At 34.2% G+C, this 23,045-nt stretch overlaps 2 protein-coding genes across 5 annotated transcripts in view; one reads left to right on the forward strand and one right to left on the reverse strand.

The window, feature by feature from the left end:
• Positions 1 to 4,429, forward strand: part of LOC107698903 (SLAM family member 7-like) — a 13,812-nt gene extending 9,383 nt beyond the window's left edge. For 2 of the 4 annotated variants that reach the window (XM_016500039.1, XM_016500036.1), the window contains 6 exons: positions 1,089 to 1,187; positions 2,536 to 2,577; positions 2,711 to 2,743; positions 3,757 to 3,798; positions 4,005 to 4,037; positions 4,362 to 4,425. In XM_016500039.1, the coding sequence (XP_016355525.1) occupies positions 1,089 to 1,187; positions 2,536 to 2,577; positions 2,711 to 2,743; positions 3,757 to 3,798; positions 4,005 to 4,037; positions 4,362 to 4,405 (293 nt within the window). In that variant the 3' untranslated portion in view covers positions 4,406 to 4,425. Of the gene's footprint in view, positions 1 to 1,088; positions 1,188 to 2,535; positions 2,578 to 2,710; positions 2,744 to 3,756; positions 3,799 to 4,004; positions 4,038 to 4,361 lie in introns of all 4 variants that reach the window. The other 2 variants (XM_016500035.1, XM_016500037.1) reach the window with 2 other exon arrangements.
• Positions 4,430 to 8,890: 4,461 nt separating this feature from the next.
• LOC107698905 (sodium/potassium-transporting ATPase subunit alpha-1-like) lies at positions 8,891 to 14,625 on the reverse strand. The gene is made up of 22 exons (XM_016500041.1): positions 14,550 to 14,625; positions 14,323 to 14,436; positions 14,155 to 14,214; positions 13,749 to 13,952; positions 13,395 to 13,508; positions 13,171 to 13,305; positions 12,959 to 13,076; positions 12,600 to 12,868; positions 12,215 to 12,523; positions 11,962 to 12,096; positions 11,687 to 11,879; positions 11,405 to 11,580; positions 11,033 to 11,169; positions 10,774 to 10,924; positions 10,513 to 10,681; positions 10,275 to 10,429; positions 10,066 to 10,189; positions 9,838 to 9,983; positions 9,613 to 9,743; positions 9,359 to 9,460; positions 9,166 to 9,257; positions 8,891 to 9,010 (listed from the first exon to the last, which is right to left on the reverse strand). The coding sequence occupies exons 1-22, from the start codon at positions 14,559 to 14,561 to the stop codon at positions 8,982 to 8,984; spliced, it is 3,075 nt and encodes a 1,024-aa protein (XP_016355527.1). The 5' UTR covers positions 14,562 to 14,625; the 3' UTR covers positions 8,891 to 8,981.
• Between the last annotated feature and the right edge of the window lie 8,420 nt (positions 14,626 to 23,045).

Below are 23,045 nucleotides of genomic sequence, written 5' to 3' on the forward strand. Positions count from 1 at the left end.
TGAGGAAAAAAAATTAACTTAAATGATTTTAGCAAATGGCTGCAATATAACAGAGTGAAAAATTTAAGGGGGTCTGAATACTTTCCGTACCCACTGTACATCTTCATCATGACTAGATAGACACGGTGAGTTTGTCTTTACTATACACGTTAGATGTGATCCACCTCATAGTAACAATCCTGTCAGATCGTCCATCCTTTAAGTGAGAGTATAACGTTACAGGTCGGCCGATCTGGTTTCGTGGTTAAAGTTAACCTTTTCGACATGTTTCCGTGTTGTTGTTGCTCAGCAATGGCATGGACGCGATGTTGTCTGGGGGTTTGGCAAAAGGAGAGTGGGACGGTGGGCAGTGCTCGGGGTGGTGACTGAAGGCGGTGACTGTGTAGTTCTGACGTCAACTTTTTACGGAAGTCACAACGGTTCGTGAAAAATCACAGCTACTTTATGCAGGCTGTGTGCATTTTTACTGTGGACTGACTGTTTTGAAACTTATATGGTAGTTAAATAGCCCCTAGACCTCAGTTATCGTGAAAAAAGCCAGGAAATTTCAGTTTTGACAATATGGGACCTTTAGTAGTTAATCGGTGAATCAGTTGGTACAGATTTTTAGCTATTTCGCATTTCCAAACCAGATGACCAAATATAATCAGTTCTTGTTGCAGTAGGAGCAATTTATATCTTGTAATATAACCGCAATTTACAAAGTGTGTGTCAGAGAGAGAGCATTTGCAATTTGTCAGGCATTTTTCAATACAGTATGTAGGCTGGCTGTTTAGCATAGTAACACAGTAGACAGCAAATGGCATTAATGTATATATTATTAATGCTTGCAAAATACTGTATTGGCAACATACTCTGTTCTACTGTCAAAATAAGCACAAAACATTCAGGGCCATTTGGACTTTGTATCAAATCAAATGGAAAGAGTTTATATCATACAATTTGGTTTCTGTGATTGCCGATAGTTTTGACCAGGATATTGTTATCCAGTCATTTAGAGTGCATTATGAATCAGCTGTGCAAGTTGTATATTATAAATTATGTATAAGTTATATATAATGTTTATTCCTTATGTTTTTTTTCTTCAGAGAGTGGACCTTGGTGGATAGTTCTCATCGTGCTCTTCCTAATCTTGATAGCCGCCCCTATTTTTGTTCTCCTGTATAAGTTCTGGCCACGGTTTCATAGTAAGTTTCCTATTGTGTTATTTTCTTTTAAGATATGTGTTTTTTGCTCTTGTTTTTTTTAAGGAGTTTAAAATACTGTCTATAAACTTGTACCCTATATGTAGACAGTAGTAGTGTACAGCAGTGGCCAAAAGTAATGTCCAGCATTGGAAAACTGATACCTTCACCCTTTAATCAAACATATTGATGTTATGTTGATGTAGATTTTCTAAACGTATTGCGTAGTTGTGCTTGGAAAGTGTAAAACTATTGTATGTGCTCCCTGTACTTCATTTCCTGTGCAATTTTAGTTTTTCTATGCATTTTTTTTTTTTTGCATAGTAAAATAAAATGCATATTTCCACGATAAGCTGTAGTATGCATTTTTTGGCAAATAGTTTTGTTAGTTAAATACCTTAACCAATTTTTTCCTCATATGTCAATGGTTTAATTAAACTCAGTGTTTCCCCTGCCATTATATTAGGGGGTGGCCTGCTCTGAGAGTCACTTCATGAGCATTTGACCGTTTCATTTGAGTAAAACTATCATCATGTCATACACACACAGAAATGTAAAGGTATTTACGGCAACTCGTCAAAATAATAATAAGTTCGGTTTAACTTGAAGACACTGGCAGAAATATATTACCATTGTTCAGTAGAATGTACGTAATAGGCTGCTACTACTACTAAAATTATTAAAACCTTATTTTTAAGGAATAATCATACAATATTTCTTCAATTTTTTAATTGTAATATTAAATCCCCTTTATTTTCAAAAAAATAAGAATGATTTTATATTATTATTATTATTATTTATTAATAATAATAATAATAAGTTTAATTAATTAAAAGATACATCTAAATGAATGTTTTATGCCTTAAAAATGTAAATACACAACACAGAATTTCTGAGGGAAAAAATCATAAGGCTATTGTAAGGATAAATGAAACTTGTTTTATGCTTTCAAATAATTAGACATGCTAAAACACAGAATTTGGTAACAATAAAACATAAGGTTGGCCGTAAACCTAGGGGAAACACTGAAACTTGTACGGTCATTTAAAGCAAATAGTGTGAATGTTCCCTCTGGACATCACTTTTGGCCACTACTGTATTTCTGTATGCTTTATGATTGCTGTGAAAATGTATTTTGGAAGCAGATTAAATTAATATATACACTTCTAGTGGTGTTAATGCAGGAAAATGTAAATGAGCACAGAGTGTTGAATGTTTATTTTAAATTTTAGGAAACTAATTGCATTCTTCTTGTGGAATCTTATTAGCCCTTGGTGTTGGATACTCAAATATATGTTTTGTATTTTTAGTTGATTTGTAATTGTTGTTGTTTTTTTTTATTCTACAACAGAAATTGTTTACAACAATTTGAAAGGCAAACCTTGTATAGGAGGTACGTTTATGTATGTTTTGGAGTGATTGTCTTCCAAAAACATTCAGTCATGTGCCAAACCAACTTTATGTGAAATACTTGATATGGGTGATTCAATTAACATTCAATTACTTTTAACAATTTTTCTCTCCAGCGATTTTGGACCGTCTGGATGGAAATAAGAAAAGTATGTAATTTTTTCATTCATGTGTTTATCATTTGCCCTAAAGCATTTTAAAATATATTTCAAGCATGCTCTTAAATTAGTTGCTAAATGTTAATTTTGTGTAACTAGACCTAGTTATCTTGAACGTATGTTCATAATTTCTTCTGAAAGATTGTTTGTTATTTTCCGTTCTGCGCTGTGCAATATTTCTTTACAAAACTTAAGAAGGAAATCATACATACTATGCTGAAGTTCAGTGTATTAAAAGGTGTGTTACACTTCCTACTGTAATAGTGACATAAAATGAGCAAAGTGAGAGATTTCAAACATTAATTGCTTTTCATATTTTGTTTTAGGCCATTACATTTTGTAATTAACAGGGATTAAAGTTCCGTCAGTTCATAAAGACAGTCACTTGCTTCATTCCTGAATGATTCTGCCGTTCGAACGAATCAATTGAATGAATGATTCAGTGATAAAATCAGTGACTTGTTGCCACCTGCTGGCGGGTTTAGTTGAATGATTCTGCCGTTCGAACGAATCAATTGAATGAATGATTCAGTGATAAAATCAGTGACTTGTCGCCACCTGCTGGCGGATTTAGTTTCATTGTTAGAGTATAATTTCAGTTATTTTAATCATATTTCTGTATTTTCTATTTAAAACAATATGAAGAATAAGACAAATAAGTTACCAATCATATGAAATTAGTATTAATAAATTAATTTGTACTACAGAGGAGGCACAGAAGAACACAAAAGTGGCTTGTAGGTACATTTTCAGACGTTTAATGAGGCTCAGAGGTAGCATGAGTGCAATTAAATTCATAAATTCATGTGGAGATTAATGTTTTAAATATACAATTTTGAATACAGAAATATGATTTAAATAACTGAAATTATACGCTAAAAATTAAATGAAATCCGCCAGCAGGTGGCAGCAAGTCACTGATTTTATCACTGAATCATTCATTCAATTGATTCGTTCAAGTACATGAAATTGATAAACTCTATCTTCTTCCTTTCTCATAATAGATGAAGATAAACCATGCGAGGAGAGAACAGCAAAAAGTACCAGTAAGAAAAATAAATCTGTCACAAAAAAATCTAGAAATATCTGAAACATATTCTCAGTAACACTAACTGTATGTTGAAGCCATCTTTAAATTCATATATTTGATAAATCATTAGCAACTCTGGTACACCAATGAATGTAACTGTTAATATAAAAAGAGTTGCATTTCATTGTATGTCTAATTGTTTATTATTTGTTAATTATGAAGATGAGGAGATGAAACAAGACAAAGACCGCCCAAGTAAGATGATAATAAATTGTTGGTTTCTCATAAACAGTCCTTCACAAAGATAAAGACTTTTACTTTATCTTATCTTTAACATTTACTCAAGTTATTTTTAAAGTGGTTTGCTCTCTTTGTAATTACAGTTCTACTGCAAGTTATTTTAAAGTGTATAATATCATCACGTAATCATAATGATGACAAAGACACTGGAAAACTGGCTTAATTTTAACAAGTACTGAGATGTTTATAAAGCTTTACTCTGCATTCTCTGAACATGTGTTCATTGACACTTTAGTTATAATCTGTCCTTAATTCTTGTTTATTATTGTGATTTCATAGATGAAACGCTTCTGAATGAAGGCGGGAAAGAAAGTCCGAATTGACAAGACATAAAATTGTAGTGGTAGGTAAGTTCATACTAAAGTATGTCATGTTTAGTTTCAGTACCAGTAATTTGATCAAGATCAAGAAAATCTCTTTGCTGCTCAGGTCAGCATGTTGTTTAGTACATAGTTCCTGTTTTGCTGCTCCAAATACAAATTTGCATGGCTTATTTTACTTTCTAGAAAAAAAAACAGCTCTGCTTCTGTAAAATGTCTGCAGGGTTTGGTCAAGAAACAAACTTCAGAATGAGGACTTTTCATCGTATCACCTTTCGCAAGAACAGTCTTTTTTTCTTTTTTCCCCAGATATGAGCGGTAAACTTTGCATGAATGTGGAATTATTATTTTTTTTAAAGGCCTAGTTGTGAACTTTTCAATATTATTCTCCTGCGTTCACAAATCATCCCTCAGTTTAATGTATTCACACTGCTTTTCATCAAATTATCCACACTGTTTGCATATAATCAGCTGAATCTGTGTCTTGTTTGCGAATTTTGAAGCTTTTATGCTTATGAATTATAATTCAAAGAAAAACATAAAAATGTCATTTTAGGTCATTTGTTGTAGTTTGTGCAATAACTGTGTTGATTCAGAAATATTCAGTTTTTTTTTAATCCAAATGTAAAACAAATTCAATTAATTGTTTTTTTTTGCTTTTATATTTCCATGTTTCAATATCTATAGTATTGTGTGTATTTCATTCTGGAATTTTAAGTGCATTCTAAGCCATGTCTCTGAAACGATAACAAATTTCCCATTTCAAGGCCTCCGCTTCTTTGAGCCAAATGAGAAACTCCCGCATTCCTTGGACTTGCGTCTTGGTGTTAAGGGTGTGGTTTTGATTCACTCATAGTTGACTAATGTTGTCATAGTTTTATTCTATTTTGTTTAGTATATTCTTGTATTATATTATCACTGCTTTATGCAAACTTTTTTTCTATCAATATTTTATATCTAAGGTCATTTATGTCATGTAAAGTGTAAAATATTCTGCTTTCTTTTATCCCTGACTGGTGTTAAATGTGTTGCTATGTGTTTCTTTCTTAAAAAAAGGAAAGGCAGAGAAACACTAACCCAGCAACTGTTATAGGCATTAAAATAGAATCAAGGAAGTTCTCTGGTCACAGTTGTGCTCTGCTCTAATTGTGATTATCAATATGTACATATGCATGAACTCCTGAAAACTGCCTCTGCTCTCTTTGGATCATAAAGATGCTTGTAACAGATATTGTATTCTGCAGTGACTATGTAGTTAGATTTGATTTAGTTTAGTTTAATTGATTTTACTATATTCTTTCAATGTATTTAGAAAGAAGTAAATGCTTTTGCCATTATTTTAAGATGTGTTTTTTGTTACCATATTATGTAATATTCAATTATTGCAATGTCTGAAAAATATCAACTACCAAAACTTGTACTGGGTTTGAATAAAGTTGCCATTTAAGAAATGGTGGCAAAAGCAATTCATTGTTGCATGTTTTATTGTTGTGTGTGTCTGTTAATAACATTTTATTTTATTTTTATTACAATTCATCCAAAAATGACAATTATTTACTCACCCTCACATATTTCTGATGTTTCTCCCATGAAACACCCATATATTTTGAGAAATTAGTCAATGTGGTCTATTGTTATTTGGACCCCATCATTCTTCTAGTCATACAGGTTTGAAACAACACCAGCATGAGTAAATGATTGGGCGAACTATAAAAAAAAAAGCCTGTGTTTTTTTGTTTGTTTTGTTTTTGATGATGATGATGATGATTAGGCTTTTTACTGTAGTCCTATGTATACACAAAATGTTTAAATCAGCAGTTTTAAAAATATTTATGCTAGGTGTGTTTATAGTCATATATATATATATATATATATATATATATTACAGTTTACAAACCTTGATGTTAAGCATATAATGATATTCTAGTATTTTAGGGAATTGTGTGCTTCTAATTTTATAGCAACAGTTTGGACAGGACCTTTTCTATTCTAACATGACAATGCATCTGTGTATAAGGCAAGGTTCAAAAAGAAATGATTGATTCAGTCAGTGTGGTATATATATATATATATATTACAGTTTACAAACCTTGATGTTAAGCATATAATGATATTCTAGTATTTTAGGGAATTGTGTGCTTCTAATTTTATAGCAACAGTTTGGACAGGACCTTTTCTATTCTAACATGACAATGCCTCTGTGTATAAGGCAATGGTCAAAAAGAAATGATATATATATATATATTACAGTTTACAAACCTTGATGTTAAGCATATAATGATATTCTAGTATTTTAGGGAATTGTGTGCTTCTAATTTTATAGCAACAGTTTGGACAGGACCTTTTCTATTCTAACATGACAATGCATCTGTGTATAAGGCAAGGTTCAAAAAGAAATGATTGATTCAGTCAGTGTGGAAGAATTTGACTGGTCTGCAGAAAGTCTATCCCAGCTGATTTTAAATGCAATTAAAAACTTATTTTAAATTTTTTTTTTAGGCAGGACATTTTTAGACTGTATGACACTACTGTAAGTCAGTATATATAGATGATCACATTTTTCATCAAGTATTAGAGCATTTGCTTTATTTTGGTAGCTTGGGCACTACTAACTCTTGATTGGCTGCTTATGTTTAATCAAAAATATTACAGTACACTAATGCAGAGACGTGCCTTGCTGATTGAATAAAAAATTATGCATACAGTTTGTAAATTATTCTGCAGAGATTGTTAGGGGGTTTAATTATATTACACTTGCAAATTCAAATAAATGAAGAAAAAGTTACTTTATAGTGTACGGATGTTTACAATAAAACCACGTAACGTTTTAGAGATTTGAATGAAGGATTCGTCTTGTGTCCGTAAGCGCTCCCTGGAGGAAGAAACTTTTTCAGTGTGTTACTCCAACGAAGTCATGTTTTAGTAACTTTTGCTAAAGAAATATGGAAGTGAGAGCCAAAGTTGTGAACTTGAAGTTTACCTCACGTAACTGACGTTTAGGCAACTCGGTTTCTTTAAGGTGTTTATAGAAGTCACTGTACGTTTAATGTTTGTAATGAAAAAGTCTTAATTTTGAGACTTGTTAGAAAATAATTTAAAATTAAATTTAGTGGCTTTAAAATTCTGATGAAAGTCCGAAGTAATGTTAACCACTGACCTTATTTTAGGCTACTCATAAATCTAAACCAGCTACTCGGCAGTTCCTGAGGGAAGCCGTGGAAATGTGTTCTCCAGCTTTTTAGGTGACATGAGGTATATAATGTATATAATGACAGAATTCAATTAGGTGAACTTATCCTACTGCTCATTTGTCTTTTAACACTCACAAAAATTATAAAAATGATTAAAAAAGTATTGTTTCAGAGAATGCAAAGCACTGTGATTAAAAACGTAAAAACCCTCCCTGTAATCGCTGTATAAAGCCACGCCCCCTGAACGCATATACGCTCACAGACCAGAATACCAGAGACAACATTACTACAATAGGCTACATCAGCGGTTCCCAATTCCAGCCCGTGTTCCGAAGTGAAGTAAACCCCTGCTCAGGGGAGTAGGGAGCAGTGAACATGGTGTAGGGATTATATCGATTGGAACACAGTTCATAGCTCACTTCTAACGAGTTGGTTATCTGAATCAGGTGTGTTAACTAAGCGAGACTTGCAAAATATGTGCACGGGGTCTGGAATTGGGAACCGCTGGGCTACATCATGTGTCATTCACCAGCGAGAAAACTTTAAAAGTACTACAATACCAGGAAGGAAGATCGGGTTGTTGATGTTTGTCTGCCATTCTCGCTCTGTCTGCACAGTGTGCGTGAATGCACTGATGACGATCCTGTCTGCACGAACCGGGTGCGCAGAGGTATGCAGATACATACGTTGACAGGCAGGTAGGAAAGCCAATTAAAACGCTCGGACCGAGCGTTTTGATTGGACGAACATTTCTTGATCCTTCCAAAGAATATATAAATACAGATAAATACATTTAGAACACTTAACTTAATGATTGCTATCGGGATGTGAAGAGACTTTCAGTCAGCATAACAAAAAATGTTTCTGAGACAATCACCTATTGCACCTTTAACATTTTACCAACAGCGCTTTACTTCTCTGGCATGAATTCACCAACAACATGAACAAACTTCCCATCATGCCTTGTACTTCCCCGTCTTAAAAGACACAGATGTAATTATACATGACATACAGATGTAATGTAATGGCCATTGTAATTAAATTTGTAATTGTGGTCACCACTCCTTTTTGTCATCTGATATTAAAAGTATGGAAAATTGATATTTTAAATATTGCTGTCATCTGTATTAGATTTCACTCAAAGGTTTATTGAAGCCTACAGTATATTCTTTTGATGTCATCATAGTATGTTGATTGCAACTACAGTAGCTATATATATTTTTTGTTCATTGACTTGTTTTGTCACGTGGATCTTTGTTTTCTAGTTTCATAAAAAGACACAAAAACAAATTCAGCTCATTTAATCTGACATGTTTATTGACTTTGTATCATTTTGAAAACATCAAAATGAATGTCTCCTTGCACATCCCCAATAGAAATTTGTTGTTTTAGTAGTATGTTTCTAGTTCCACCCAGCCTAAAACAAAACAGCACAAATATTAGTTCATGCTTGATCTCTTAAAGGAATGAAATACAACAAACAAATGTAAATGTAAGTCATCTCTGTCATTAACATTCAACTGTCTGCTTGGGAAACATAATGTTTAGATGTACAATGAAAGTGCACTTTACCTCCTGGGTTCTGCCTAAGAATGTATTTTCTAACTTCATCATAGATGAAAATGAGCAGTGAGTATGGCATAGCACAGAACCACCACAATGGTCTTAAAAAAAAAAACATGGTTAATTGGTTAAAAAAAATATACTTAGCGGGAAATGTAATGCCTTTAAGCAAGTTTCATTAAAACTTTCAGATTCCACTTACTTCATTGGATACATTCGGACAGCAACATCCATGCCTGGGCAATAGGATAAGAATGCTGCCAGAGCGGTTTCCACACACAGACCAAAGGTGAGGACTCTATTCCTATAAAAGAAAAAAAAGCAAGCAAATTAAGATTAATAACTGGCCAAGCTGGGTTTATAGACGTACAATGAGCAACAACTGGTGGAACTGAACAAACAATTCAGTTTGATAGATATCACCAATATTTTATGGCTTGTTTGATGTGTACATACTTCATTCCCTGCTGAAAGATTGAAAGCCTCCTGGTCTTGCAGATGAGCAGATCAGTCCATTGCACAATCACAATACTGGTAAAGAAGGCTGTGTGGCATGTATACTCCACAATCTTCCTGCGCTCATAGGTCTGCATGAGACAAGAAGCATTATTTAAAAGAAAGGTATTTCAATAGAAATGTTGGTTTCGCATCTGTCTGGTTTGGTAGAGCTGTGACACCTACCCATTGCTGGCCATAGCTGTCTTCCAGGTCACTGACATACCTGTCTTCCCACCCAAGTCGAATTCCTACCAGATCCTTGGGCAAGAATCCATTCTCAGCAAGAATTACAAAGTAGGTAAAGAACCCACCAACTGCTTGCATCATCCCTAAAATTGAAGTATAAAGACACGTAAGAAACGAACAGCAATGAACACCTAGAGCGCTTTGTACAGAATAGTATGCACTTACCAATTTGACCATAGCTCATACTGATGAGCCTCTCATTCACCAGCCTATCTGTTTCAGCATTTCTGGGTTGTCTCTTCATGATGTCGCTTTCAGCAGTTTCGTAGGCCAGTGAGATAGCAGGAACCTGTGGCAATAAATAGATAAAAATGAATGCATGCACAGCTCTCTCTCTCTACATGTATATATCTAAATTTAGTTCCTTTCCATACCATGTCAGTGCCCAGGTCAATGCAGAGAATGGTGACGGTGCCCAAAGGTAGAGGAATACCCACAAGGACAAAAAAGAGAAAGGGTGACATCTCAGGGATCTTACTAGTCAGCGTGTAGGCAATAGACTTCTTCAAGTTGTCAAAGATCAGACGTCCTGAAGTGGAAGATCAATTTGAGAAATAAGTGTCTAAGTAACCTTTATCGTTCTTCATTGAAATTAAATTTTCAATATCATACCTTCTTCTACTCCAGTGACAATTGAGGCAAAGTTGTCGTCCAGAAGAATCATGTCAGCAGCCTGTTTGGATACGTCAGATCCAGCGATACCCATAGCCACACCAATGTCAGCCTTCTTCAGAGCAGGAGAATCATTGACACCATCACCGGTTACAGCTACAATGGCACCCTGATAAGAGAAATAAAATGCATTAAAATTGAACTTGCTATGTAAAATCCTCTAGCACCAATAGGATCGGATAGATAACTGTCTGACAGTACCTGTCGCTGACAGCCTTCCACAATGATCAGCTTTTGTTGCGGAGAAGTTCTGGCAAAAACAATTTCTGTATGGTGTTTGAGGACCTCATCCAGCTGTTCTGGGGTCATTATCTTCAGTTCACCTCCATGGACCACAATGGCCTTAGCATCTCTGGAGATACACTTTGTATTAGCAGACATCTAGAACAAAATTTTTGTTTGCTGAATATTGAAACAGAGGGGGGAAATATGTTGTAAGTGGCAAAGGTAACAAGTATACCTTGGATTGACCTCTTCAACAGAGATTTTCAGCCGGGCTGCAATATCATCCACAGTTTCATTGCCTTCAGAGATGATGCCAACACCCTTTGCAATAGCCTTAGCTGTAATTGGATGGTCTCCAGTAACCATGATAACCTGTAATAGATTATTCAGATTTATCATTTGATCGTTTCCTATATTTCAGTTGAAAAAAAGGTGCAACATTCACTCTATAAGGATGTTTATAATGTTTCGGCCATTGTCAAGGCCTTGATCAGTAATTGCACCGTTATTTCAACCTCCTTTTCAGATGGTTTGACCATCTATCTTTAACCATTATTTAGTGTATTTACTGTGTATTCAAGCAGTAGATCTTGAATGAGTACAACACCTTGATTCCAGCACTCCGGCATTTGGCCACAGCATCTGGTACAGCCGCACGAGGGGGATCGATCATGGACATGAGGCCAACAAAACACAGGTTCTCAGTGGGGAAGTTCACATCTTCAATATCAAATGCAAAACCCTCAGGAAACTGGTCATCAGGGAGGTTAAAGTGGCAGAAACCTTTAAGGGAAAACATAGAGTTGTTCATATTTCTGTAATTTACTATTCTCTGTGTTAATATGTAATCATAACTTTTCACAAGGTGAACTTCATAAGGTGGCTTTACCCAGCACTCTTTCTCCAAGACCTCCGAGCTCTAAATAAGCATTTTGGAATGAATCTTTAATTTCATCGTCCAAAGGCTGCTCTTTTCCTTGAATCACAATAGTAGAGCATCGATCCAAGATTCTCTCAGGGGCTCCCTTCATCACCAGCAGGTGCTTAGACTCTGAAGAATTGGGATTCTTGTGGACTGAGAGCTAGAAAAGGCATATTAAAGGCCTATTAGGATGACCAGTTAATCTACAAACCAATCTCTAAAGAACACCTCAACAAAAATACCTGATACTTGTTGGTGGAGTTGAAAGGGATCTCAGCAATCTTTGGGTACTGCTCTCTCATTTCAGTGACTGGACCACAGCACAGCTCAATACACTTCAGCAGGGCAGACTCTGAGGCATCGCCAGCTGTCTCTCGCTGCAAAACAGATGTGATGTGAAAAGCTGCCACTCTCAATGATACTAACTCTAAAACTTGCATGCTTTTAAATGCATTTTCAATGTACTTCTAAAATCTAGATATTAAGATAGCACACCTTAAGGACTGGAAGATGGTTCTGATTTGATTGGAAGACGGCACGATTGCAAAGGCCAGCAACACGTGCGAGGGCGGCCCAAGTAGCAGAGCTCTTGTCAAATGAGGTTCCAGTTTGGTTCTCTGTGGTGTCTGCTATATGAATATGGCTGTCAAACCACATGTGAGCGACGGTCATTCGGTTCTGGGTCAAAGTTCCGGTCTTGTCAGAGCAGATGGTTGTGGTCGAGCCAAGAGTCTCCACGGCTTCAAGATTCTTCACCAGGCAGTTTTTCTTCGCCATACGTTTGGCGGTCAGAGTTAGACACACCTATGAGAGGAAATACACATTAAGCAATCATTGGAATTTGGAAATATGTATGAAACATAATATTACTCTGACTTACGGTTACAGTGGCAGGGAGACCTTCAGGTACATTAGCGACAATGATTCCAATAAGGAAGATGACCCCTTCCAACCAAGTGTAGCCAAGAATCAGGGAGAGAATTAAGAAGGTCAAACCCAGGAAGACAGCTACACCAGTGATGATGTGGATGAAGTGCTCGATCTCTTTAGCAATTGGTGTTTGTCCACCTTCCAGACTGGAGGCAAGAGTGGCGATACGACCCATGACAGTACGGTCACCGGTGTTAATGACAATCCCTCTGGCAGTACCTATTGAATATGGTCATGTTCAAGCATCATTTAAAACATTTAGTTATTCATTTTGTCCACACCTGTTGTAAAGATATTTTAATGTTGTACCGTCAACACAATTGGTAGAAAAAAAAGCAATGTTCCTCGTCTCCAAGGGGTTTTCACTAGAGAAGTCAGGAGAACGAGTCTGGGGCTCAGATTCTCCAGTGAGGGAAGAGTTGTCCACCTGGAAAGAAAGCAAGGAGGGATGTTTCATGACATATTTTTGTTTGTTTGTTTGTTTCATTCTCTTTTTTCCCATTAAATTCATTAGCTTTTACCTTGCATCCTTGTGCAGAGATGACACGAATATCAGCTGGGACTCTGTCTCCACTTTTGACCTCCACAAGATCACCTACAACTACTTCCTCAGCGTCGATGACTGTTTTCTCTCCATCACGTATAACCAGGGCTTTCTACATGACAATACATGTACATACACATGAATATCCTTTGTACATTGAGAAAGCTTTTTTTGCCATAAAGTGAATTTACATTTTTATACCTGAGGAACAAGGTTCTTGAATGAATCCATGATCCTGGAGCTCTTGTGCTCTTGATAGTATGAGAAACATCCATTGACTGAGACAACAAAAGCAAGCACAAGACCCAGATACAGCTGCAAGAAAATTAATAAACAGTCATTAATTTGATTCTTTTATCCAAAGTTCACAACACACTTATTGGGAGACTAATCCACTGCGAAAAACCTCATTTTAAAAGCAATGCTAAAGAGCATGATGGTTATCAGTTCAGATATTTAATGAATAAAACACACTTTCATGAAAAAAAGTATGTTATTGACATATTAGCTATTTATGTCAATGCAGAAATGAAGACACAACATTATCTGTCATACATTGTCATTTGCTGGTTCTTCTTCTGAGGCAGCCTGGATCGAATATGCAAAGAAGCAAAGAAATGCACCAATCCACAGCAGTGTCTGGAATCCACCAAACAGCTGTCTGCAGAACTTGACCCATTCTGGAGTCGTAACAGGTGGAGTCAAGGCATTTGGTCCATCACGGGCTAAGATTTCCTTTGCTCGGAAATTGGTCAAACCCTGCCACAAGTTATAAACATTGAGCAATTAAAGGCATACAGAAAACAGATGCTCATAAATAATAATATGACATGCATGTGGCTAAAGATCCATTATTACAGTACTCTTTCTAACTAAAGGTAAGTCTTTCGCTTCACACAAATGATTCAAAAGAGAAATAATGCATCATTTTCCCCCAAAAGTGTCACTAAAACTTACTTACCTTGTTCAGATCAGTGTTGTATTTTCGGTTAAGTTCTTCCAAGGTCAACTTGTGATCTTCCTGCAGAAGAGAAAATAAGTTTGAAATCTCCGTTACCACAATTTAAGACTGTGTAAATCCAGAAAGTAGAAAAAGCATGAATGAATGAATTTGCAAACAATTTCTTACCAGTTCCACTTCTTTCTTCAGTTCCTCCATGTCCTTTTTGCTCTTTTTCCCTTTTTTGGGCTTTTTGACTCCATCTTCTGACGTTGCTGCCAATTTGTACTTATCATTCCCTGTCTGTAAGATGTAAAACAAATAAATATAACACATACAACCATTTTAAATAAATGAAATACATGCATGAAACAAATTAAACGATGAATCCAGCAGTATAGCTTTAGTTGACTTACCCCGAGCCCCATTTTCCTTGCTGATGTCCACTCAAAAATCCAGTGATTTCAGGTGTCTGATCTTGCGGTCGGAGACAGAAGTCCCTGTGTGTCCAAACCAGGTTCACAGATTTATACCCTGCCATCTCACCTGTGTAATGAGGAGGTGTTCTGGGAAAAGTAGGGAGGAGTTTGTCAGATGTCATTTGGTTTTAGCATTTATTTAACCTTCATTTATACAGGTAGGTCATTTCTGTGACACCCAGGTGAAGGACTGGTCTATTAACTATTGTCTTATCGACAGATCTATGGCTTGTTAATAAAAACTCATGACAAATAACTTCCTTTAAATGTTCATTCAAGTCCTTATTTGTTTAGTTTTTTGGTATTTATTTGGTCTTTTATGAAGTATTGCTATGGAAATAATTGCACCCTGGCTTACTTTTATTACTTTTACCGTTTTTTATTTACATTTGAGGTCAATAATGACTGTGTGAATTGTGTTCTGTGGCCCCTAATGAAAAAAACTGCTTCTGTTCAAAGAAATGCAAATAATTTTGTGATGAAATCCCAAGTTAAAAAGGCATTTATAATGGATAAACTGATGACCAAGATTGTGAGAATATGGTCATCATGCATAAACTTCCCTCTGATTTACTTGTTTAACTCTGCAATGCATTTGAGATATTAATATAATCTGTTGTGTTATTTATTCTAGGATTTGTTGAATTAAATGTTAAAATGGTATGCAAGATGTTTTATATCAAGCTTTTTTTCATTTATTGGTAGTACACTGTAAAACAATGATTTTTGAAGATTATTGGAATATGTTTTACAAGAAAATATTCTTTCAGTCTTTCAACTTGTGAAATGTATTTCTGATTATAATATGAATATGAATATAACTTCTGAGCAAAAGATGTCCAATACCTTTTTTTTCAGCGTATTTATCAATTAATCACATTGCTAAAAGCCAACATGCAGTTAGAATAGAAAGTAATTATGGATTATATGTTTATTTACCATATTACTAAACTACTGTATCTAACTATCGATACTCCTGTTCATAGCTAAAATGTCTTGGGTTATTATTTCCACCAACATCTATTTAGTGTTCGAATTAATTTCTAGCAAATTAAGCTACATTTAATTGGTCGTATTGCTGAAAATGACCAAAACCTGTAACATTTTTAAAAATATATATATACATTATATTTAGTAAATATTAAATGTTTTGAAACTGAAGTTATCTCTGTCATTTACAATGCAACTTTGTTGAGGCTATAAACACAATGTTCTTTAACTTATGCAACAGAGTTAAGAGAGTCTCACGGCCCTCATGTCCTTCAAACTGTCTTAAACGTCCACACATATTGTGCCCAGCAAATTAAGCTACATTTAATTGGTCGTATTGCTGAAAATGACATTTAAAAAAAAATATATATACATTATATTTAGTAAATATTAAATGTTTTGAAACTGAAGTTATCTCTGTCATTTACAATGCAACTTTGTTGAGGCTATAAACACAATGTTCTTTAACTTATGCAACAGAGTTAAGAGAGTCTCACGGCCCTCATGTCCTTCAAACTGTCTTAAACGTCCACACATATTGTGCCCTCATTAGACAGCGTACAGGAACCGTCAGTTTGCATTTGAAGACATTTATATTTATTGCAACCTGGATCTAAGGACAGGGTGTAACATAAATAAACCTTTCCAAGAGGTGTTCTCAAGGGTAAAGAGATAGTTTATCCCAAAATGAAAAGTCTGTCATCATTTACTCAACCTCCAGTTGTTCTAAACCTGTATAAGTTCATTACTTCTGTTGAGCATAAAAGAAGATATCATGAAGAATATCAGTAACCAAACAGTTTATGGTCCTGATAGTATTCTTTTGGAACAAATGTTTTGGTTGATCACTGTTGATCACAATAATGATAACTTAAAGGACAAGCAACAACACCCTGTAAATCACAAGGTAGGAATTAGTGTTTGTTTGTTTTTTTTTGTATCACAGATAAATCATTGCCATATATCTTCAGTGTAGCAGTATATTTAACTTTTGTTTAAAAAAATGAAAATGAGGCTGTGAGGGACTGAAGTATAGTGTGTGCAATGGCTTGTACTGGCATCTAACAACATACTGATTGTTCAGCTGATGAAACATCTTTCTGAAAAAAACTATAAGCAGACAAAAACTCCATTATACTGTTTTGAAAGTTTGAAAATGTGATCTATCACCTTTATACAGTGCGTGCCACAGTAAAGATTGTCTGTTGTTAAATTGATTAAATCCCTCTGATTTACTTGTTAAACTCTGCAATGCATTTGAAATATTAATATAATCTGTTGTTGTATTTATTCTAGGATTTGTTGAACTAGATGTTAAAATGGAATGTACAATGTTTTATATTAAGCTTGTATCATTTATTGACGGTATACTGTAAAAAATATTTTTGAAGATTACTGGAGTATGTTTTACAAACAGAGTGAAAATGTTTCAGAGTAAATCCAACACCATTTTTTTCAGCGTATTGAACATTAATCACATTGCTGAAAGCCAACATGCTGTTAGAATAGAAATATTAGACGGTAATTATGGATTATATGCTTATTTACCTTATTTCTACACTAACTATACTCCTGTATATGGTTAAAATGTGTTGGTTATTATTTCTACCAACCTCTATTTAGTGCTCGAATTAATTTCTAGTAAATTGAGCTCCATTTAATTGGTCATATTGCTGAAAATGAGCAGATTCTGTACCAGTCAATACGAAATGTTTTGAAACTGAAGTTATCTCTGTCATTTACAATGCAACTTTGTTGAGGCTATAAACACACTCTGTTCACACCCGTAAGCTGCTATTACATCCTGAGTGCTTTCTTTCTTTCTTTTCTCATGGGTTTGTTTAGGTAGGGTTGGAAATATAACATTTAACTATATGGATATACCTACAAAAAAAAGTCAAAGACATTTAAAAAGGAAGAGTTGTTTAACTTATGGAACAGCGTTAAGAGAGTTGTTCTAAACCTGTATGAGTTTCTTACTTCTGTTGAACATAAACAAAAATATTATGAAGAATATCAGTAACCAAGCAGTTTATAGTCCTCATAGTATCTTTTTGGAACACGTTTTTTGGAATCACTTGATCACAATAATGATGACATAAAGGACAAGCAACCATGACAAGAGCAACAACACCCTGTAAATCACAAGGTATAGTTTTTTTTGTTCGTTCGTTTGTTCGTTTTTTAAATTTGTATCACAAAGACAAATCATTGCTATAGATCTTCAGAGTAGCAATATATTTAACTTTTGCTAATAAATAAATAAATAAAATGAGGCTGTGAGGGACTGAAGTATAGTGTGTTCAATGGCTTGTACTGGTATCTAACAACATACTGATTGTTCAGCTGACGAAACATCTTTCTGAAAAAAACTATAAGCAGACAAAAACTCTATTATACTGTTTTGAAAGTTGCGATCTATCACGTTTATACAGCGTGTGCCATTGGAAATATTGTCTGTTGTTACATTCATAATTTGTTAAATCCCTCTGATTTATTTGTTAAACTTTGCAATGCATTTTAAATATTAATCTAATCTGTTGTGGTATTTATTCTAAGACTTGTTGAACTAAATGTTAAAATGGAATGTACAATGTTTTATATTAAGCTTGTATCATTTATTGACGGTATACTGTAAAAAATATTTTTGAAGATTACTGGAGTATGTTTTACAAGAAAATACTCTTTCAATTTTAACTTGAGTGAAAATGTTTCAGAGTAAATCCAACACCATTTTTTTCAGCGTATTGAACATTAATCACATTGCTGAAAGCCAACATGCTGTTAGAATAGAAATATTAGACGGTAATTATGGATTATATGCTTATTTACCTTATTTCTACACTAACTATACTCCTGTATATGGTTAAAATGTGTTGGTTATTATTTCTACCAACCTCTATTTAGTGCTCGAATTAATTTCTAGTAAATTGAGCTCCATTTAATTGGTCATATTGCTGAAAATGAGCAGATTCTGTACCAGTCAATATGAAATGTTTTGAAACTGAAGTTATCTCTGTCATTTACAATGCAACTTTGTTGAGGCTATAAACACACTCTGTTCACACCCGTAAGCTGCTATTACATCCTGAGTGCTTTCTTTCTTTCTTTTCTCATGGGTTTGTTTAGGTAGGGTTGGAAATATAACATTTAACTATATGGATATACCTACAAAAAAAAGTCAAAGACATTTAAAAAGGAAGAGTTGTTTAACTTATGGAACAGCGTTAAGAGAGTTGTTCTAAACCTGTATGAGTTTCTTACTTCTGTTGAACATAAACAAAAATATTATGAAGAATATCAGTAACCAAGCAGTTTATAGTCCTCATAGTATCTTTTTGGAACACGTTTTTTGGAATCACTTGATCACAATAATGATGACATAAAGGACAAGCAACCATGACAAGAGCAACAACACCCTGTAAATCACAAGGTATAGTTTTTTTTGTTCGTTCGTTTGTTCGTTTTTTAAATTTGTATCACAAAGACAAATCATTGCTATAGATCTTCAGAGTAGCAATATATTTAACTTTTGCTAATAAATAAATAAATAAAATGAGGCTGTGAGGGACTGAAGTATAGTGTGTTCAATGGCTTGTACTGGTATCTAACAACATACTGATTGTTCAGCTGACGAAACATCTTTCTGAAAAAAACTATAAGCAGACAAAAACTCTATTATACTGTTTTGAAAGTTGCGATCTATCACGTTTATACAGCGTGTGCCATTGGAAATATTGTCTGTTGTTACATTCATAATTTGTTAAATCCCTCTGATTTATTTGTTAAACTTTGCAATGCATTTTAAATATTAATCTAATCTGTTGTGGTATTTATTCTAAGACTTGTTGAACTAAATGTTAAAATGGAATGTACAATGTTTTATATTAAGCTCGTTTCATTTATTTGATAGTACAGTGTACAAAATATTTTTGAACACATTATTGGAGTATGTTTTACAAGAAAATGTTCTTTCAGTCTTTCAATTTCAACTTGTGAAATGTATTAGCAATTTCCGAGTGAAAAATGTTTCAGAGTAAATCCAACACCAAATTTTGTTTTCAGCGTATTGATCATTAATCACATTTCTGAATTTTTTTTCTGAAAAATAGACATTTTTGACAGCAATCGTGGATTATGTTTATTTACCATATTACTAAACTATATACTCTTGTTCATGGCTAAAATGTCTTGGGCTACTATTTCCACCAACCTCTATTTAATGTTTGATTGAATTTCTAGTAAATTGTGCTGCATTCTCTAGTGAAAAATAATATACTAAAATATATTTGAAATACATTTATTTCATGCTAAGTATACTACAAATGCATTTACTTATTTATGTACTTGATACTTTATGTCTGCTACATTGTAACAACTAATTTTGTACTTAAAGGCACAATATGTAATTTTCGCCGCTAGAGGGCGCATATTTAAAATAAACAAATAGACAACGGCGTAGTTAAATGACGCCGTGACTGAGTGTGGAATCATGGGAGTTGTGGTCTTCATCCCCACAGCCGACGCAATCCAACGGGACTCGGGCAGAAATCATGTTCATGGATGAGCTAATGATTTATTAACGTAGTAGAATGAAGCAGAGTGAGGCTGAAAGCCGTCGAAGCGAAACGAGGTGCTGAACGAGCGTGACACACGGCTTAATGTTCTCTTTAGCAGCATCATATGACCCCTTTAATAAAAACATCTTACATATTGTGCCTTTAATGAACTTTAATTGTGCAGAAGTACACACACACACACACACAAAAATTGGTTCTTCAGTGGATCTTTGGGGTGGTTAAGGAGCTATATAACACCACTGCTATACAAATAACCCGTTAATTAAGCCCCTGTGTAGTTCTTTAAATGTTCTCTAACTCTCTCTCTCTTAGTCTCTTAGTTTAGCTGAAGAAAGGATTAAAAAATGACATTAAACTGCAGTGTATTTCCTGAAGATAATGTGGTTCTCAACCTTTTTGCCCCTCTTTAAGAAAATATTCCAGGGCCCCCACACGAGACTTTTTGAACATAGAAAAGCGTAAAATATACATACTATATAACACCACTGCTATACAAATAATTCTACACCATTTGATGAAGGTGCTGCACAAGATACGTGCCATATTGCACTTAAAGTGGTTCTCATATGATTATGAGCCAATGAACCACTTTAAGTGCTATTTAGCACCATTTGTTTTCTTTAGAGTGTAGTGCTGAAGTCCAAATAATGTATACTGAAGTATATTTGATTGTGCTAAAGTGGAACTAGTGCAAGGATACTTTAGGTACACTTTAGATATCTTGCATTTAAAGACAGAACTCAGACAATCCTTATAAAAAGTGACAATAAAACAAATTTTAGGCTTAATATTAAGAAATGTGCATTGTGCACAAGTACTCCAAATAAAGTTGAATTATAATTTTTATATCAGTTAGTCTCGAGCGATATGTCAGTAAATATGTTAAAAGATTTGAAATATACTTAGTATGTATGGTTTAATTGTTCATATTGCTGAAAATGAACAGATTCTGTAACATTTAGAAAATAAATATTTAGTAAATATGAAATGTTTTGTCATTTACAATGCAACTTTGTTGAGGCTAAATAAAGTCTGTTCTCACACATCCTTATTTTTTTCCTTCTTTCTTTTTTTCTCTCATGGGTTTGTTTGTTGGAGATAGAAATTTTAATTATATGGATATATGTATAAAAAACAACAACATTTAAATAGAAGATCTCTATCTTATGCAACAGAGTTAAGAGAGTCTCACGGCCCTCATGTCCTTCAAACTGTCTTAAACGTCCACACATATTGTGCCCTCATTAGACAGCGTACAGGAACCGTCAGTTTGCATTTGAAGACATTTATATTTATTGCAACCTGGATATGAGGACAGGGTGTAGCATAAATAAACCTTTCCAAGAGGTGTTCTCAAGGGTAAAGAGATAGTTTATCCCAAAATGAAAAGTCTGTCATCATTTACTCAACCTCCAGTTGTTCTAAACCTGTATAAGTTCATTACTTCTGTTAAGCATAAAAGAAGATATCATGAAGAATATCAGTAACCAAACAGTTTATAGCCCTCGGAACAAATCTCCATAATACAGTTTTTAAAGTTGTAAAAACATGACCTACCACATTTATAGAGTGCGTGCCGTTGTAAAGATTGTCTATCGTTAAATTCATTATGTCATCAAGGCAAGGCAAGGCAAGTTTGTTTATATAGCACATTTCATACACAACGGTAATTCAAAGTGCTTTACATAAAAGAAATGAAAAAAAATTATAAAAAAAATAATCACAACAATAAAACAAGGAATTTAAAACTTTGAAAATGATTTAAAAATTGATTTAAGAGGTTTAAAATGAATTTAAAACAGTTAAGAATAGAAAATGATTATACATCAGCGTATAGTAATGCCGTCTTTCTCTTAGGCCTCTTGAATTTCACAACATCTACATCACAAATGGTATATATTGCTTTGTGTTTCTTGTGCCATATAATCTAAATTGTTATTTATAAATCTAAATTGTACACTTTTTTTCTTAAAAAATTAAGTTGGCCTGTGTTTTTAAATGGGTTAAGACACACTGCCTGTTGTCTCTCAAGATCGATGAACGATCCATCTGTTAGAACAATGCACTTGTCTTTTATTTTAAAATGACAAACAGTCTTTATTAAAACTGGCTATTCAACTTTTGAATTTCTCTTTTTCCCGAGAATGACACCACAGAGGAACCAACAAACTGTTCTTGTCTTTTAAACTGCATGACACCAAAAAGCCAAAGCATGAGTCAAAGCAAGCTTTTGTTCAAACTAACGTACATAATCACTGTAATATGGCCAATGAACCATCCATCATGTAACCTTTAACCTTGTGAGGAAAGCTTGAAACATGCTTTTAAAACCTTTCCTCAAGGAAAAGGCTAATTTTAGGAAAGTGTAGATTTAGAGATTAAAGGATTTTTTTTTTTCAAATGCTTGGAGTTCTTAGCAAGGTCACGTTGGTTGAAAGCAAGCATTGTTAAAGAACATCACCTGTTACCTCCATCTTCATGATAGACGCCTTTAGACTGCTGAAAACAGCCTTTTTAATCAGAAATAGACCTTTGCCTTCCTTCACAAACTGACAGCATGTCTATCTGCATATCAGGTTACTGGGAAAATCATTCTTACGTGTCGCACACAGTAAATAATCTCAAACAAACTGGCTGTGACTGGGTGAGGCAGGTGCTTCATGACCAGAGTTTTATTCTATAAAATGGTCCCTTATCTCAAACAAGCCATTAAATATATATTTTTGGAAAAAATAAATGACTATTTAGATAGAGCTGATTACTAAATATAGACTAAAGAGAGGTGAATATACAAACCAAGCTATTCTAGCCATGCAAAAATGGATGAAATGGGAAAAAAAAAAAAAGATTTTTAATACAAAAT

Source organism: Sinocyclocheilus anshuiensis, unplaced genomic scaffold (genome assembly GCF_001515605.1).
Source record: "Sinocyclocheilus anshuiensis isolate Anshui unplaced genomic scaffold, SAMN03320099.WGS_v1.1 scaffold1854, whole genome shotgun sequence".
Classification (NCBI taxonomy): Eukaryota; Metazoa; Chordata; class Actinopteri; order Cypriniformes; family Cyprinidae; genus Sinocyclocheilus; species Sinocyclocheilus anshuiensis.